Source organism: Gracilinanus agilis, chromosome 3 (assembly GCF_016433145.1).
Source record: "Gracilinanus agilis isolate LMUSP501 chromosome 3, AgileGrace, whole genome shotgun sequence".
NCBI lineage: Eukaryota > Metazoa > Chordata > Mammalia > Didelphimorphia > Didelphidae > Gracilinanus > Gracilinanus agilis.
The window spans coordinates 415,629,679-415,648,910 of NC_058132.1; the positions used below are offsets into that span (position 1 = coordinate 415,629,679).

The window sequence follows — 19,232 nt, forward strand, 5'->3', positions numbered from 1 at the left end:
AACTAGATAAATCTAATGAAAAAATAAACAACATGTATAATTACAATTTGAACCCTAGAACTATAATTCCCAGCACCCCACTTTCCTTTTCATGTTACCTGCTGACATAGGGAGGATATAAGTTTTGTGTATCCTCTCCTCTCTCTCTCTCTCTCTCTTCCAGTGATCATGTTTGGTGGAGGGGGTGTGAGGCAAGATCCAGGAAAATATTGCTCATGTGGTCTTAATTTTGTTAGATAATTAGGTTTTATTCCTTCTACTTTAAGTGATTATTAATAAACTTTATAAAAATTAGTACTTGGAGTATTGGATATTAATTGAAATCTTACATTTATGGAGACCCAAAATCTGGAATTTAGGACCCTTACTCCTCTCTAAGTGAGTAGAGCAGGACAGATTAGCTTCTTGGCCACAGCCGCCTCTCGCCACTTCTCACTGCTTCCTCCCACTGCTAATTACCAACCTGAGTATCATTTGGAAGAAGAAAGGTGAGATCAAAATCCCATTTTCTCCTCTTAAACTGAAAGCAGCTGGATAGCCATTGCTCACATCTACCTGGTAAGCAAAGTGTTTTGGTTTTTTTTAGCAACTATTAGCCTCTAACTCTCCTGTCTCCTTTAACCTGGGGGAAGCAACCTTGCCCTACCCCACCACAAAATACCATCTCATAGCACAGAAACCCAGAGTGTTGGAGGAAGTTAATAATTTCAGCTTAGTTTTTTTTTAATAGATGGTATTAATTATTGGGCTAAATTGAGCTAAATTTTACTCATAGAAGTTTGCTCTCTCTTTCTCAAGTGTGGTAGCAGCTTAAACCCTTTCTGCTCTCCCAGACCAGCTAAGCTAAGCACCTCTGAGGAGTTTTTACCTTCATTGTGCATAAAATAGAAAGCTTTTGTTTTCCTTCACTAATTTAGCCTTGGGCTAAAGCCTTTTGGGCCACCCTCCATCCAAAAGCTGATTAGGGCATGTCTCCATCTACTAGCCTAGTGAAATCTTTACTCCTAGCTAGTACATATTAGGCGAGTGCCACCTACTAAAAGGAAGTAGATTTGCAATCAACTTAATAAATAGAATTATAAGCATGGCCCAGTTTCCTGCCTATCTCAAACAGCTCCCATTCAGGGAGAGCATTACAGAGCTCTCACAGCTCAAAGTTTTCAGGTATCTTTTCTTGCTGGGTGTATTGACTGGATAACTTGAAGTCGTTAGCTTGAGTACTCTTGAGATTCAGGGGAGAGATTCGTCTCCCTACACCCTCTTGCCATTTTGGCCTGCCCAGACTCTATAACACATGCAATATGGAGTTTATCCACACTATGCCCAGTGTGGGTATGGGGAACCCCAGAGGTGTGACCAAAAGAATCTAGATGGATGATGATCCTGGAGAGGGAAAGGAAGCTTAAAGATTCTGGAGGTAAATTTTAAGCCTTTTCAGACCCCATTGCCTGATTATTGATATTGATTGTTTCAAGTTTGTTCCCCTCCTAATAGTAAAGAAGTTTCTGTAACATCAGAATTGAAGAAAAGAACTCTTGAATTCAGTGCCTGTATCCTCTCACATATATTGTATTTGATGATTGTTTGCTTTAAGATTTAATTTTGGTTTTTTAGGTTCACATAATAATCTAATATAATATATTCTGTTACACTGTCATTTTCAGCTACTGTGTTTTGGCCATTTAGCTATATATTCTGTTACATTGTCTTTATTTGTACCTCCCCTATGAATGGACTGGAGAAAATACCATTGTAAAAGCCCATAGTCAACTTGGAAAAACCGTTTTCTATGGCAAAGTCCTTTTTCCATCCATAAGTCCTTGTGGATGCTGGGTTTTGTGTCATTTGGAATGGTTGTAAGCCCTGGAAGACTACAACTCCCAGGACTCTCTCTCCTACAACCTCCCCTGACAACTTCCCCTTCCATTGTGGGAGATGTCAGGGAAAGTATAAAAGAGAAAGTTTGGTGCCTTTTCTCTCTCTAGACCCTGGAAGTTTAGCTCTCTCTATGCTAGAAAGCTCTGCTCTCACCAGCTGTAGGCTGAGCCCTGCAGAACTCTCTCTTGATGCCTTTTTCCCTTTTTTCCTACCTCCTAGTTTTCCCTAGACCTTCCCATTCCTAATCTAAATAAAGCCTAGCTATTCAAAACCCTAAAGTTGCTCTCTGATCATTTATTGGAACCCCTGAAGGGCTCTGATAAATTTCCCCAGGGGCTGGGGCCACTACCTTCCTTTCCCTTCCTCTCTCCTTTCTCCCATTCCTCCAATCCTCCTACCTTCCTCCCTTCACTTTCACCTCACAGTTTGTTACCAGATCCATTAAGGTCACATGGTGCCTAAACAGCCTTTTGTGCCTTTTTGCCTTTGTTAATCGTCATATAGATGATGATGGATGGACTCCATCAAACTGGTTACAACTTCTATACAACCCTTGAAAAATTTAATGGCCAAAAACTTAAATGGATTTTAAGAGGTCTTCATAAGTGATTTTTCAGCTGTCTAGTAGCATCACTACCTCTGACTGATCATTTGCCTACCTCTGATTTGTTTATAACAAAAGATAAATGATCCATTTAGTAGTTGAAGTGAAGCAGTTGGAATGAATAACACTCTTGTATTCCCCACCTCCACATTTATAAAAATGTAATGGATGAGACATATATAGACATGTCTTTTTATGGCTGTTACAATCTCATCTGGGAGGTGGGAGGGATTTCGTAGTGATATGTAGAAATGGCTGCATGGAATCCCTGCAAAATACAGGGATTCCTGGAATTCTGGGTGACGCTGTCCCTATATTTTGCAGGGATTCCATGCAGCCATTTCTACATAACAGTAGGCGGTGCAGTACCTGTGGATGGCTCTCCAGAAGGGAGCATTACCCATATTGCCTAGTGAATTCTGGATGGTTTTTATATTTCTAACTCTTCAGCTTATTCTACCCTTCCACCAGAATGATCTAGGTTCTTCGTGATGTTTGAGACCGAAAAGGTTTTCATCAGCAGTACAGAAGTTTGTTTTGTCTGGGCTCCTCTGCCACATTTTGGAATGATGGCAATAATAGACTTTGTTAAAAATATCTCAGCCAAGTTTGAAAGATTGGCTAGATCTGGAGAACTTGTAACAATTATCCATGAGCTTCAAAGGTTTTTTTAAAAATGTCACACAGAAAAAAAAAAAATAAAAAATAAAAATAAATGTCACACAGCAACTCATGTGAATCCTTTATGATAGCAGGTTTGTTTACTATTTTCATTAAATGGGCTCTTGTGACTTGGGGGATTTTGGTACTTCTTTGAATGTGCATTGCCTATTATACTACTATTTTATAAAGCTGTTACTTGGTGAAAATCATTTGCACTCATGCTGTGGATCATAGTCAATTTAAGAAGGAAATGGATCTCATTTTTGGGTAAGAAACCTTTGTATTGCATCTCTCCTTGGCAAACACAGTGTGTCACTGATTGTGAACTATATATTTTTGATTAAAAAATTTATTATTGTTTTTCTTTGTATGTGCAATAGAGCATTTGAGTTTTCTTTTTTCTCTCATTTTTTGTACATGAAGCACATTACAAGTATTAATGTTTTTTTTTATTTTGCACTAACATAAGTTTACAATATCCATTAGTCCTAATATTAATGCATACCCCCAAAGCTTTAGACTATGGAAACCTACCATTGATTGTTAAAAATTATGGGACTTTGATTAATGATTGTGTCTGATTCTAGGAGAAGGGATAACAAAAGAGCCATTGTACAGTGCCAAGGATCACAAGGTCAAGGAGACCAACCAATCCCAATGGGTTTGATGAGAATCTGCACCATGACAGAGAACTTGTTTTGGAGTTCAAGGAAGTGGCTATTTGATAACATCAGATGTAGGATTTCCCTGTACCAGATTCAGACAAAATACCTCAGTCTAGCTGATAATTTTGGCTCCCCTATCCCTGTAAGTAAAGGTAAAATCAGACCAGGGAGTTATATTTCCCACCTGCTTCAAAATCTAGTCCTTTTTCTGTCTCCTTTATAATATGGCAATTTTCTGTAGTTCTGGCTGCTGATTGGATAAGTGTATATTGCTGTTATGGTCCTACAGGCTTGTGGGACATAAATCACTTTATTGGGCCCTGATTCTAGAACCTGCTAGGGATTATTCTTGCTAACTCAGAATTTTTATATACTATTTAATTTTGATTTTTTTTTCTTTTCTTCCATTTGGTCTTTTTAATGGTTTTTTACTTCCTTTTAACAATTGATTCACATACCTCATAACTCAGGGTGATCTATGTGTTTGTCAACCCCTCCTCAGGGGGGATTGTATAATTGTCATAAAATGTTAGATTTATAAAAATTTTTCTTGTTTGAGAGTAATTTTAGGATAAGAAATTTGCTACCTCCCTGAATCCAGAAAGTGAACTGTTTGGAGAAGGCGCCACGGAGACACCTGCAGAAACCTCACACTGCACAAAGGAACCAGAATGAACTTTGGGATGTAGTAAAATTGAACCGTGGGGGTTGAACACATTTATTTTGAATGTAAACTCTTTTGCCAAAGGGGACTGCCCCCTACTAAGGCTTTTATCAATGCGCCTAGCAATCATTAGTTTTGTTCTCTTTCTCTTTTATTTCCCTCTTATCCTCAAATTATTGTATTGATCCAGTCATGCCATTGCTGGATTTGTACCTCAAAGAGATCATAGGGAAAAAGACATGTACAAAAATATTTGTAATGGCAAAAAACCGGAAAACAAGGGTATGCCCTTCAATTGGGGAATGGCTGAACAAATTGTGGTATGTGTTGGTGATGAAATACTATTGTGCTCAAAGAAATAATAAACTGGAAGAATTCCAGGTGAACTGGAACGACTTCCAGGAATTGATGCAGAGCGAAAGGAGCAGAGCCAGAAGAACATTGTACACAAGAGACTGATACACTGTGGCAAAATCGAATGTAATGGACTTCTGTCCTAGCAGCAATGCAATGATCCAGGACAATTCTGAGGGATTTATGGAAAATATTTATGGAAAAAAACCCCACATTCAGAGGAAAAACTACAGGAGTGGAAACACAGAAGAAAAACAACTGCTTAATCACATGGGTTGACGTGGACATGATTGGGGATGTAGACTCTAAATGACCACCCCAGCACAATTATCAATAATATGAAAATAGGTCTTGATCGATGACACATGAAGAAACCAGTGGAAATGCGTGTCGGCTATGGGGCAGGGGTGGGTGGGTTTGGAGGGGCGGATGGGTGGAGGGAAGAATAAGAACATCAATCATGTAACCATGGAAAAAATTTTTCTAAAAAAATAAAATAAAAAGAAAGAAACTGTATAACTACAGTATATTTGTATTTACTTTGAAGTAAAGGGATCATATATCTGACTCTCCTAGTAAAATCACTAAGGATGAGGGAGTCCTTGTTTAGCATGTGTAGGAGAAGGGGGTATTCTCTCTACAAAGGACTTTAACGGGTCAAAGATTTTGTAACAGGGAGAGATTTTGGTTTGCAAACCAAATACTGAGTAGCAGTTTAAGGAGAATCTTGATATCTGCTTAGATCTTGGGACAAGTTGCGTGTAAAAGGCTTCTAATCTATTATCCACTTTGTTATAGATGACTGATGCATATTGAAGAATTGTGACCCATGCCAGAAATGCTATCATCTATGCTATGATCACTATGTTCCTGGTGCTCCTCTGGTTTGTTAACTTGCATTAGAAGTCCCAGCTGCCAACTGCAAAGATCATGGTATCACTCAACTTGGGGAATAGTCTGTTGATATCTGAGACTTGGATCTTTCAAAGTGGGAGAAAGAATCTAGGATTTCTGGCTTTTCTACATTTTTTTCTTTCTTTTTCGTTGGGGAGGCATAGGGTTTTTTTTCCTTTTTGTCTTACTGAGTGCCCCAGAGAAGATAAAAATATTTCTGACATACTTATACTGAACTTTTTGAACTTTACTAGAATTTGGTGGTTATTAGAGCGAGTTTATTTCTAAACTACTGATTGATCTTGATTGTGCTTATGTAACTGAAAAGAAGGAAGGGCAAGGAAGATTTTTACTTAAAACTGAAAAATCCCTCTGCAGATCATTGGATGTACAATCTGGGAGGCTTGGCAGAAGTTTTGTACAAAAAGTGTGATAGTCATAAGACAGCAGTTCTTTACCAGCAGAATCTTAAATGACAGTGAAACTTCTCCAGTCTTCAACCTGGAATTGTAGTCTTTGGAGAGGACTGTTAATGAGTTCACTATATGCAAGCCAAGTTTCAAGTGAGAATGAACAACAATCTGTTGATATAACCTGATCAGTGCCAAATTTGATCCTGCTTAGCAGGAAGCTAAACTGTTTATGAATTCATCATTCGCTTTTAACTAGGGAAAACTAATATGAGAAGTGATGACAATTAAACCACTTGGCAATCCCACTTATCAGTATATCACTATACCATTACCATTATCAGAGTCATATGCAAAATTTTCAAAGGTTAGGATAGATAAATATTTCAAAATTGTCTTCTACAAATTTTTTACTTTATCCACACTAAATTGTAGTAACTATTTCCTTTTATGAGTCATAAATAATATACATATTGGGAAGAACTCATTTAATAATTTCTTACCTTAACTATGCTGATAGGTTTCCTAGATAAGTGAAAACTTGCATACAGCAAAAAAGTCAAGATAAAAATGAAGGCCCTGTACCTGTAACACAAAAGAACAGTAGAGGATGAAAACTACAATAACCTTGAACAAAGCATCATAGAACACAGTCTATTTTCAAATATTCCATTTGCTGTAACTGCATATGTGTTAATTAAAAATAGATAAAGTCTATTTTTATATAGATATTGCATTATATCTATATAAAAATAGATAAAATCTACAGATAGATAAAGAGATAAAATCTCTTAAAATCAATTGAGAAATAGCTGTTAAATAGGCTATCTATATGATCATATGTAATCCAAATCACCTGTTTTATTTCTTCTTTCTTTTTATGAGATCTGGAGATATGGACTTTTCTTTCAAGAGTTCTCACATGGCAGAGCAATGCAATTATTAAGTGTGAATCTGTCTTAATAAATTATGCCAAGTTGATCTCTGATACCTAGTTTGGTAATGGAATCTGTTATAGTTTTGAATTGGTCCTATGGCTCTTCTCAGAACTTCCATTTAATAAAGATAGCCAGGTCTCATTCTTCTCCAGGATGCACTTCAAACTTTTAATATGACTATTTCCCATTAGAATATAAGCTTCTCTAGGGTAAGGAATATCTTTTTTGCTTACATTTGTATTTACAGAATATAGCAGTATCTGACACATAGTAAGTTTTTTCTTAATTCTTTTTAAAATTTTGAGTTCCAAAATTTTCTCTCTCCTTTCCCTTCCCTCACTCCCCCATCCTTAAGAAGATAAGAAATCTGGTATAGTTTATACATGAGTGGCCATGCAAAACATATTTCCACATTAGTTGTATTGTGAAAAAAAATCACAAAACAAAACAAAACAAAATTTCAGTTCTTTCTCTGGAAGTGAAGAGCATTTTTCATCGTAAATCCTTCATAATTAGTCTTGGATCATTGTATTTCTGAGAATAGATAAGTCATTCACAGTTTATCACACTACAATATTGCTGTTACTATGTACAATGCTTACTTTTCTTTGCATTAGTTCATCTAAGTCTTTCCAGGCTTTAGAGAGCATCCTGCTTGTCATTTTTTATAGCACAATAATATTTCATAACAATCATAAACCACATCTAGTTCAGGCATTCCATAATTGATGGTCATCCCCTCAATTTCAATTTTTTTGCCACCATAATTATTCTTGTACATATAGGTTCTTTTCTTTTTTACCTTTTATCTCTTTGAGAAACAGACCTAGTAGTAGAACTGCTACATCAAAGGTTTGGGCATAGATCCAAATCGCTCTCCGTAATGGTTAAATCAGTTCATAACTCCACCAACATTGCTTTAGTACTTCAGTTTTCCCACTTCCCCCTCCAATATTTGTCATTTTCCTTTTCTGTCATATTAGTTAATCTCATAGTTTTGGAGTAGTACCTCAGAGTTGTTTTAATTTGCATTTCTCTAATCAATAATGAAATATAGTATTTTTTCAATTGACAATAGATAGCTTTGATTACTTCATCTGAAAACTATTTATTCATATCCTTTGACCATTTATCAATTGGGGAACAACACATTTTTATAAATTTGCCTCAATACTTTATGTATTTAAGAAGTGAGACCTTTATCAGATAAACTTACTATAAAATTTTCCTCATATTTATGATGATTATATATTTCTCTCCATCTTATTTTCCCCCTGTTTAATCAACACATTCTCTTCATAAGTGTTTTGCTTCTGATACTGCCTTTTTCAGGTAGCTTCTTTCCACGAAGGGATATAAACAGTTTAACCTTATTGAATCCCTTATGATTTCTCTTTCCTATTTACCTTTTTATGCCTCTCTTGTGTCTTATATTTGAAAGTCAAATTTTCTATTTAGCTCTGATCTTTACATTAGGGCTTGAAAATCCTCTATTGCATTGAATACCTATTTCCTACCCCTAAAGGATTATACACAGTTTTGATGGGTAGATGATTCTTGGTTGTAATCCTGGATCCTTTGCCTTCTAGAATATCATATTCCAAACCCTCCACTCCTTTAACACAGAATGTATAAAATCTTGTGTGATCCTTACCTTGACACAGTATTTAATGATTTTTCTCTGGGTACTTGCAAAATTTGCCCTTTGATCTGGGAGCTCTCAAATTTGGCTTTAACATTCTTGGGAATTTTCATTTTGGGATCGTTTTCAGGAGATGATCAATGGATTCTTTCCATTTCTATTTTACCCTCTGGTTTTATAATATCAGGGCTGTTTTCCTTGATAATTCTGGAAAGATAATGCCTACACTCTTTTTTTTTTATCATGGTTTTCAAGTAGTATAATAATATTTAAATTCTCTTTTTTTTAAAAAAACAACTCTTATCTACCATATTATAATCAATACTATGTATTGATTCTAAGGTAGAAGAGTGGTAAAGGTTAGGCAATGAGGCTTAAGTGACTTGCCCAGAGTCACACATTTAGGAAATGTCTGAGTCTAGATTTGAATTCAGAAACTTCCCATCTCCAGTCCTGGCTCTCTATCCACTGAACCAAACTAGTTGCCCCCTAAACTCTCTCTTCCTTTTTTTCTTTAAACCCTTACTTTCTCTTTTAGAATCAATACTACGTATTGGTTCTAAGGCAGAAGAGTGGTATGGCTTAGGCAATAGGGGTTAAGTGACTTGCCCAGGGTCATGCAACTAGGAAGTATCTGAGACCACATCTGAACATAGGACCTTCTATCTCTAGGCCTGACTCTCAATCCACTGAGCCACCCAGCTGCCCCAAATTCTCTGTTCCTGATCTATTTTCCAGGTCAGTTGGTATAGCCAGTGAGGTATTCCATATTCTTTCTTTGTTTTTTTTTTTTCTTTTTTGATTTTGTTTGATTGCTTTGATTGTTTCATGGAGTCATTAGCTTCCACTTGCCTGATTCTAATTTTTAAAAAAATATTTTCTTCAGTAATCTTTTGAACCTCCTTTTCCATTTGGTCAATTTTACTTTTAAAAAGTTCTTTTCTCCAGTGGATTTTTATGCATGTTTTTCTATGTGGCCAATTATACTTTTTGAGAAGTTCTTTTCTTCAATGAAGTTTTGTATTTCTTTTATGAAGCTATTAATTCTCTTCATAATTTTATTAGATTGTTCTCACTTATTTCCCCAATTTTTCCTACACTACTCATTCGATTTTTGAAATGATTTTTCTCTTTTTTAAAAATTCTTTATTTAGCGTCTAAAAATTATTGTTGGGTTTTTGTCTAGTATGCATTTTTCTTCAAGTCTCTGCTTATAGATATTTTTGCATCATTGTCTTCTTCTGAGTAAAGTAATTTTTTATGATCATGTTCTTTGCTCATTTGTTCCAGACAATTTTAAACGTTGAACTTTATGTTATTTAGGCTCTGTTCTCTTGTAGTGAGTGGTGGGGGTGTCACAAGCTTCTTGCTTTTTTTAATTCTGCTTTTTTCAGAATTACTTCTGAGACATTTTTAAGTTTTTCATATTTCCAAGGTGGTGTGACATGGCAAGATGTATGTACCCTGTTTTTCCAGTCTATACTCTAGTTCCTTCTCCATGAATAGAACCTTCAAGAACTCACATTCCTATTTACTCTTAAGACTGAGACCAGATGCTCTCTTGCAATTGCAAGCCCTCCTCTCTGTCCTACAATTGTAATCAGGCATTGGGTAGTGGGCAATGGAATTGCCAAACAGTAACTAGTCCTTCACCCAATGCCAACACAGTAATCTCTTTCTGACTGTCCAATTTTTGGGTCCAGTTTTGATTGTCCATTTGTCAAGTTCCCTTAGTATCTCTGGGTGGCAAAAGCTTTTGAAACTGCTGCTGCTGTCACCACTGCCTCCAAGGGCCACAGTTTGTGTTGCCACAGTGCTGTTGTGTTTTACCCCAGTGTTACAGACCTTTCCTTCCTACTTCGTTTTCTAGCTATGCTTCTCCTGAATTCAATTTCACACATTATTTTAAAGTTGTTTGGAGGGGAATATTGGATGAGTTCAATTGAGATACTCCCTCTAAAAAATTCTCTCAGATTGGGATCTTTAAAATCCGTTTTTCATTATCTACAAAAGAAAGGGAACAAAATCCTCAGACTTTGTATACAATACCAAATGTAATGGAAAAAATACTGGCCTTGGTTTTTTCTAGTCCCAGCTCTATCACTTTTGCTCACCATATGACCATGGAAACTAAGTTTCATTTTTCTCATCTGTACAAGGAGATTAATATATTATGTTCCTCATAAAGTTGCTATGAGGAAAATAAAAAATGATATACAAACATATTTTGGTAGTGTAATAGTAGCATCAGTAGCAGTAGTAAGTAATAATCTGCCTTTTAAAAATAAAGTTATTTATGTGTATGGAAGAAGGATGAATCTAACCATAACCTTACTGGGGAATACTCAGACTCATGAGGTAATGATCAAGACTTGGAAATATCCATTGCTTAGTATCATTATTTAGGAATCTTAAGAAAATAATCACCAAACAGAAGAGGCAGTGGCAAGTTCACATGGGCAAGTCAATGTTTTCTTTTGGCGAGATACATGTAGTTACTATTATTTGGGGAGGAGGAAAGGGAAATGGGGAGGAAGAGGGAGGACATTCCCCTATTGCTTGCTGAAAAGTCCATAGAACAGCTGATGTTGGCTATGTCCCAATAACATAAAATAAAGAGATTGTCTCAAAAGAGGTCAGAAGCTATCTCTCATACCTTCTTATAGCTGAGAGTATAGATTTTACTGGATCATTTGCCAATCCTCTCTTAGTGACTCACTCCCATGAAGATACATGAGAACCAATTAGAAGTCTTTTGCTGGTCACTCAGATCCTTTAATAGATCACATGGATCATAAGGCAGCTAGATGGCTTAGTGAATATTATGAAACAGACTCAAGAAGACATGAACTCAAATTCCACCTCAGACATTAATTAACTATAACTGGGCAAATCAATAACCTCTATAAGACTTGGTTTTCTCAGCTGCAAAAAGGGGATGATAATATCAACTATCTTACATGGTTGATGTGAAGATCAAAGGAGACTACAAACATAAAGCACTTTGCAAACCTTAAAAGCTCCAATCAAAATGTGACCAAGGCACATTGCAATTACTGCTGTTACATACTCATGCCAGATATGATTTCACATTGTAATAAATAGCTACCAAATATGCACCAGTTAAGGCATATGTAAAGTTTATAATACATTATTTAATAGTAATTCTATCATCATCATGTTTTATATGGGATTATTTTTATATCTCTTTCTTGTTTCAGAATTATTTGGTAAGGAGAGGAAAAAACAGAAGCTAACAAGAGAACTTTTCTGTTAGCCAAGATATTTTCATTTAATAAATAATGAAATGGCAGATTTGCATTTCTTACCACTCTGCTGAATGAAACCTGGGGTTAATTCAAGCCAATATAAAGAACTGTTTTCCCTCTATTTGAGTAAATCTCATTTCCTACTTATTGGTACTCACCATTATTTTGAACTTCTAATTAATTACAGCCTTAGGCAACATATTATATTCTCCATAATAATTTTTCTACAGTGACTATGGGATTCCACTTGACATCAGTTAGCATTAGTATCAAATGGTTTAAATAAGAATATTAATGCAAAAAAAAAGAGATTTAATGCTCTTATTAACAATTTTATAACATTGTAGTTTTAAGGATAAATGGGGGAGGGATTTGGTTCCTCTTCCTAGTTCAGTTGGTGTAATCACTGATTAGGCTATTGTTCTATTAACAAGGTATTCACACAAAATAATACCTTTATAGAATGTGACCACCTTTGAGTCCACTGGGTAATCTGTAAAAGATGAGTTATTAGAGAGAAAATCCCTATAGGGGATTTCTCTGACTATCAACCCCCAATGATTGTGAAGTCTAGAATCAGAGCTACTTTCCCAGGAGACATTCTATCCAACAGCTGAGAAGTCGGTTTGAGAGAGTTCAAGTATCAGTTGAAAGAGCAGGGATACAAATTCCAGGTAGACATAAAGATATTCAAGAGCAGATGCAGCTTCAAGGAGTTGGACCACTTGTAACAGAAAAGAAAGCTAGTAACCAGGGCAGCTAGGTGGCTCAGTGGATTGAGAGCCAGGCTTAGAAAGGGGATGTCCTAGGTTCAAATGTGGCCTCAGATACTTCCTACCTGTGTGACCCTGAGCAAGTCACTTAACCCCCATTGCCTAGCGCTTATGACTCTTCTGCTTTGGAACCAATACACTGTATTAATTCTAAGATGGAAGGTAAGGGTTTAAAAAAATAAAACAAACAAAAAAAGAAAGCTAGTAGCTAGGGACCTTTTGTTAGGTATGGACCTAACCAGCACCCTCTTGGTTCAGTTTCATTATTGGAATGAAATGAGTTGCTCAAAAGTCACTAAATATTTAACAAAAGAAGTTAATTTTACACTAATACAGCACAAATATTCGATTAGGACACAATGGCATTCATCTTCTCTGATGAATGAACTCAGCCCCTCCCCTATCCTATTTCCACGTGGAAATATCTGGTCAATGATGACTTCATCAGGGAATGGAGACTTTCATGGGCTAAGTCTGAAAGTCCTAGACTAGAGGCAGCTGGGACTTTTTATGCCTCTTGACCAGGAATCTGCAACAGGAAAGCTAAAGCTAAAGGAAAATGTTTCAGGATTGAAAAGAAGGCTAGTTATAGTAATCAAGAGTTGAGCTGTAGAGAAGATTAGACCTTGGGAGCCTAGCTGTATATCCCACCCTATAAAGATGCTATGCCTTGGAGGGAGTCCTATAAAGATTCTCCAGGAGAGAAGTCTTAGGGTCACAGGAGTACCAAAGGAATGAGTAGTCTGTGTGCTTTACTATCAATATACTCTACTTGCACCCAGCCTTCCCATGAAAGGGTTATCTATTTGTGGAAGAATGTATCCCATATTTTGAGTGAATATTTTTTATGTACTGTTTCTACTTTGCCAATTTAGTAACTATCTTATCTACAGGAAGGCTGTTAAGGGGAAGTTCTCTAAGTTAGGGTTGGTGAGCTACAAAGTATACTCATACTCAGCCACCTATAGTGTTCCCTAGGACCTGAGGTAACAACTGTCTTTGGGGGAACCCTCAACCACAAGTTCAAGTTTAAATTTAAGTTGGCATATGCAGAAGGGATATAACTTAGGTAAAACCAGAAATTTACATAACAGAAAATGAAAAAAATGGCTCATGTCACATGAATAAGTGCCCTTATAGCATTTGGGCCCTATGGTCTAAGAACATGGCATTTGACCAGTGGTTCCCAGCCTGTGACTCATAAACAATGGTGGGAAATTCAAAGAAATTTCACCCTGTGAAGAAATCTACATGTGAATCCACAAATGAGTAAACATGCTATATCTAGACAAAATAATTCATGCAAAAATACATTATAAAATTTTCAAGTGTATGTAGATGTTATTATTAAAACAAGTTTATTTTCAAACATTAATGAATTCATAGTAGCTTTTTGCCAGTATGTATTCCTCGATTAACAGATACAAATATGAAAACTACTACCATGTAGTGTTTTCCAAATTTTTTAATACTAAAAAAGTTTAATATTTAGAAAGCGTGGACTATTAAAATGAATCAAAGTCATCTAGAACTTACCACTGATCTCTTGTGAATGAAGTGATAAGCCGGATTCCAGTAGGGAGTGAAGCCATTTACCACACAACTAATCACAGAGTTTAGGTCACAAAATGGAATGGTTTACAAAATGATGTCTACCTCTTGATCCAAATTATCCCTCCTGTTATGGGGGTTGAAAAGTCTCTGTAAAAAATGTTCTGCTGAGTAGGTCTTCTTTTGTATATCTTGTTTCCCTTGTTCTCCCAGATGAGGGTTCTGCACTCTAAAAGGAAAATGAAAAGTTATGAAAATTCAAGCATTTTAACAATATTGAGTTTCACTGTTGTGGGTGGACATAACAAATTTTGCTACTATTTCCCACCCGACACCTTGTGCTCTTTCAAAATGTCGTAATTCAAATTCCACTTCCAATATAGCAGAAATATCAGATAATAATCCACCATGAATCATAAAATTTTGGTTAAGGGGGAAGCTAGGTGGCTCAGTGGATTGAGAGTCAGGCCCAGAGATGGGAAGTCCTGTGTTCTTAACTGGCCTCAGACACTTCCTAGCTGTGTGACCCTGGGCAAATCATTTAACCCCTACTGCCTAGCCCTTACCACTCTTCTGCCTTGTAATCAATATGCAGTATTGATTCGAAGAAGGAAGGTAAGGGTTTTAATAAATAAATAAATAAATAAATAAATAAAGTAAAATAAAATAAAATAATTTTTATTAAAAGGCATTCTCTTAGAGCTCTTGTAATTGAATCCACTTTCTAAATCTTTTTTTCATTGTGCCCACATTATTTTCTAAGGTAGAGTATTATGATCTGAGAAAAAACTTGATTTAGGCCTTTTTTATCCATAAAATCTTATTTAGTTAAGATTATAGCCAGATCATTTTTTAAAACACCTGATTACTACAGTAAAAGAATGTTTTAAATTTGTCTATATATACATTAAATGTCCCTTGGACTTCTACTATCACAAATCAAAACTGAAAAAATGTCAAAATCACTCTAGATTTACTGAAGGTAACATAAGAAATGACATGCTAGAAAAAAATAGGTTGAAAATGAATAAAGTGTTTTTTATATGTAATCTCATGAAGAAGTAGCAAACAAATGGCTTCTACCCTTTACTCCATTCTCCATTTTGGAGAGTTACAAAAGAAATTCTGGAGTAGTTGGCATCACTATACCAGAAAAAACAAAATAAAGGAAAACAAAAGAATAGGAAAAGGTCAGAAAGTCATTCTCCAAAGTCCCAAGATTTTTTTTTTTAAGCCCTTATCTTGTCTTGGAGTCAATACTGTGTATTGGTTCCAAGGCAGAAGAGTGGTAAGGGTAGGCAATGGGGGTCAAGTGACTTGCTCAGGGTCACACAGTTGGGAAGTGTCTGAGGTCAAATTTGAACCTAGGACTTCCGTCTCTAAGCCTGGCTCTCAATACACTGAGCTACCCAGCTGCCCCCACAAACTCCCAAGATTTAGCACTGATGCAAAGCGGGAAGAGTCATATTGACTTTGCAGGAGAGGTGAGACAATAATCAGGACTAACCAGAAACTCACCATAAACTGACATCAAGTCAAAAAGAAACTCTTGCCAAGATGTCTAAGGAAGTATTCTTAAAGACATCTAAAGAAAAACTCTGCATGGAGTTTGGATCTGTAAAACTCAGGTGTGAAACTTGGTCCCCTATAGAAAAGATAATGATAGATATCTGCTAGACAAGAGCTGAACTAGGTGCCAGTATCTGTAAAGAAACTATGAAAGATTGTGAATGTCAGAAACATGTTACCTACCAGGAGAGGAAAAAATATTAATGAATCACAAGGGAAGTTTTTTCTCAAAAAATAATTATACCTATTCAAAGGAGACTCAGAGGTGAGAAATAATGTAGAGGCACACAACTTCCTCTCCCTCCCTAGGATTTTTAATTTTTTTTAATTTTTAATTTGTCAACATTAACAAACATAACATTTCTATATACCAGTTTAATATTCCCTCAGGATTACTTCCCCAACTAAGACATACTTAAGAGATTAGGTCACTAAAGGATGTCTGCTGTCTCAAGTATTAGGGATAACCCTCTGAGTTTGAAAACTAAAGGGAGTGCTCTACTCATTAACAATCATCCAGTAGACAAATTATGCATAGATCCACGTTTCTAGAACAAAAATTCACTATTTGGTAAAAATTGTTGGGAAAACTGGAAGCAGCTTTGCAGAAACCAATATCTTAAATCATTTACCAAGAGAAGAACAAAATGGATACATGACCTAGGTACTGTTATAAGGAAAAACTAGATATTATATAGATATATATTAAGGTGTGGTAATTCCATTTATACAGTACGAAGGAAGACATCATAAAGAAATTAGAAGAACGGGGAACATATTACCTATCAGATTTATGGATAGGAGAGGAATTTATGAATAAACAAGAAATTGAAAGCATTATTAAATATAACATGGATAATCTTGAATACATTGTAAACTGAAAGGTTTCTGTATAAATGTGGACAAGATTAGAAAAAAAGCAATAAATTCAGGAAGAAATTTTGTGGGACATCTCATCTCAGATAGAGGTCTCATATTTAAAATATGTAGAGAACTTTGCCAAATACATAAGAATATGAGCTATTCCCCAATTGATAAATGGTGGAAAGATACGAATAGTTTTTGGCTCTATATATACATATATGGAAAAACGCTTTAAGTCATTATTGATTAAAGAAATGCAAATCAGAACAACTCTGATAACATCTCACACTCATCAGACTAGCTAAAATGATAAAGGGGCAAAATGACAAATGTTGAAAAAATGGAGACACTAATACAATGTGGTGCAACTGTGAATTGATCCAACTTTAGAAAGCAATCTGGACTTAAAACTCAAAGAGTTATAAAAACTGTTTGTCTTTTGACCCAACAATACCACTGTTCATTATTTATTTATTAGGTTTATTTCCTAAGGTGACGAAATAAAAAGGTAAGGAAACTAAAAATATTTATAGCAACTCTTTTTGTGGTGGCAAAGAACTGGAAGGTGAAGGGATGTCCATCATTTAGGGAATGGTTGAACAAGTTGTGTCATCTGATTGTAATTGAATACTGTTGTGTAATAAGAAATGACAAACAAGATGACACACACACACAAAAAAAACCTGGAAAGACTTATATGAAGTGATGCAAAATGAAATGAGCAAAACCAGGAGAACATTGTACACAGTAATAACAATAATATATGATGATTAACTATGAATGTTTAACTATCATCAACAAGGCAAGGATCCAGAAAAATTCCAAGGGACACAAGACACATGCACAACCTATATCATATTACCTAACTTTTGGGGGAGGGGTAGGAAGGAGATTGAAACATACAATTCTTAAGTTTATTTCCTCCATGAATTTTTCTCTAGTGTAAGCAAAATGCATCTTGTTTCATACGACAAACAGGGAAATATATATTATATGATTTTATATATATTACACATATATATGCACAACCCATATCCTATTACCTGACTTCTTCGGGAGGGTTAGGAGAGAGGAAAAAATGTTTAATAATTTCTTGTTGTAAAGGAGGGTTTTGAAAAGAAGTAGGATTAATAATAATCATATCAAAAAAGAAAAAAGAACATTGATGATCTAAAAATACAAGTAAGAGAACAAAATAAAATGCAGAATGGAATCCAGACAAGCAAAGCAGTGTTGGAACCACCATGTTAGACCTGAAAAATATGTGTTTTAAATGCTGTTTGTCATAGAGATTCACAGATTCATATGTGATCCTCTTTTTTCTGTTCTTTGAATGTGAAAATCTTCATGTTTATTACTGCTTATCAAGTTCATAATAATAAGGGAGGAAATGTTTAAAAAGATACAATAATACAATAGCTATAAAAATCTTCCTTGAATATACACAGCCTTTATGGGAAGAATGGTTTCAAGTTTGGTAGCGAGCACACTTGTATAATTCATATATAGTTAAGGAAATTCAACTCCTAGTACTATAAGTTCTGGAAGTCTTTTCTATCTTAATCTTCATGTAGCCCCTCCTGGGTGCAATGTCACTTTGGGGTGCATTGCTTAGCTGGAATCCCAGGACTTGTTTCTTTGAATGATTAGCTATCTTCTCTACTGTTAGGGGTCCCATTCCTTAAAGCTACTTCCTCTCTCAAGTGACTGTATTTGTGTTTGTTTCAGTCTGTTCTCTTCTGGATTTGGTATCTCGGATTAGTCCAACAGCAACTTTCAAAAAAGTTACAAAAAAGAAACATCTCTTCCACAGGCAACAATTTGCACTAATTTTGTTTCTGTAAAATGCTTTTAAACTTATATAATAAAAATCACCCATTTTTAAATCTCCTATAGTCTTCCCTATCCCTTATTTATTCAAGAACTCTTTCTATGCAAGGTTATTTTATACTCTGATCATCTTTTTTCATGCATTTGAAACGTACTGTGGTCTAGGATGAGATATTGGTTCATAAAATTAATTTATGCTGACTGCTTTCCAATTTTCTTAGTATTTTGGGGAATCAAATAATTGATCCTTATCCCTATAGTTGGTGTACTTTGGCTTATTGAATATTAAACTATCATGTTTGTTTGCTTTGGGATTTTTATGTTCCATCAACTGACATCTATTTTTACAATATCATAAATTTTATGTTAATAATTTTCTTGAATACTGAAACAGTTCTTCATTCTTGGTATAAATCCAACTTGAACATGATACAGAATCTTTGCAATAGGTTTCTATATCTTCTTTGCTAAAGTTTTATTTGAAATTTTTGCTTCAATGTTCATTAGAGGAATGGATTTATAGTTTTATTTCTATTTTGACTCTTCCCCAGTTTGAGAATTAAGACCATATTTGTAGCGTAGAAAGAATTTGATAACATTTATTCTTTACATTTTAGTTCACAATTTCATAGATAATCATCATACAATATTGTTGTTACTATAT

General features: G+C 35.3%; 1 protein-coding gene across 1 annotated transcript in view; it reads right to left on the reverse strand.

Annotated features, from left to right (window-relative positions):
- The window catches only part of SLC37A1 (solute carrier family 37 member 1), a 137,019-nt gene extending 122,673 nt beyond the window's left edge, over positions 1-14,346 (reverse strand). Inside the window, exons 1-2 of the mRNA XM_044670259.1 lie at positions 14,291-14,346; positions 6,636-6,717 (exon numbers count right to left, since the gene is read on the reverse strand). Coding sequence (XP_044526194.1) covers positions 6,636-6,717; positions 14,291-14,346 — 138 coding nt within the window. The remainder of the gene's footprint in view (positions 1-6,635; positions 6,718-14,290) is intronic.
- Positions 14,347-19,232: the final 4,886 nt, after the last annotated feature.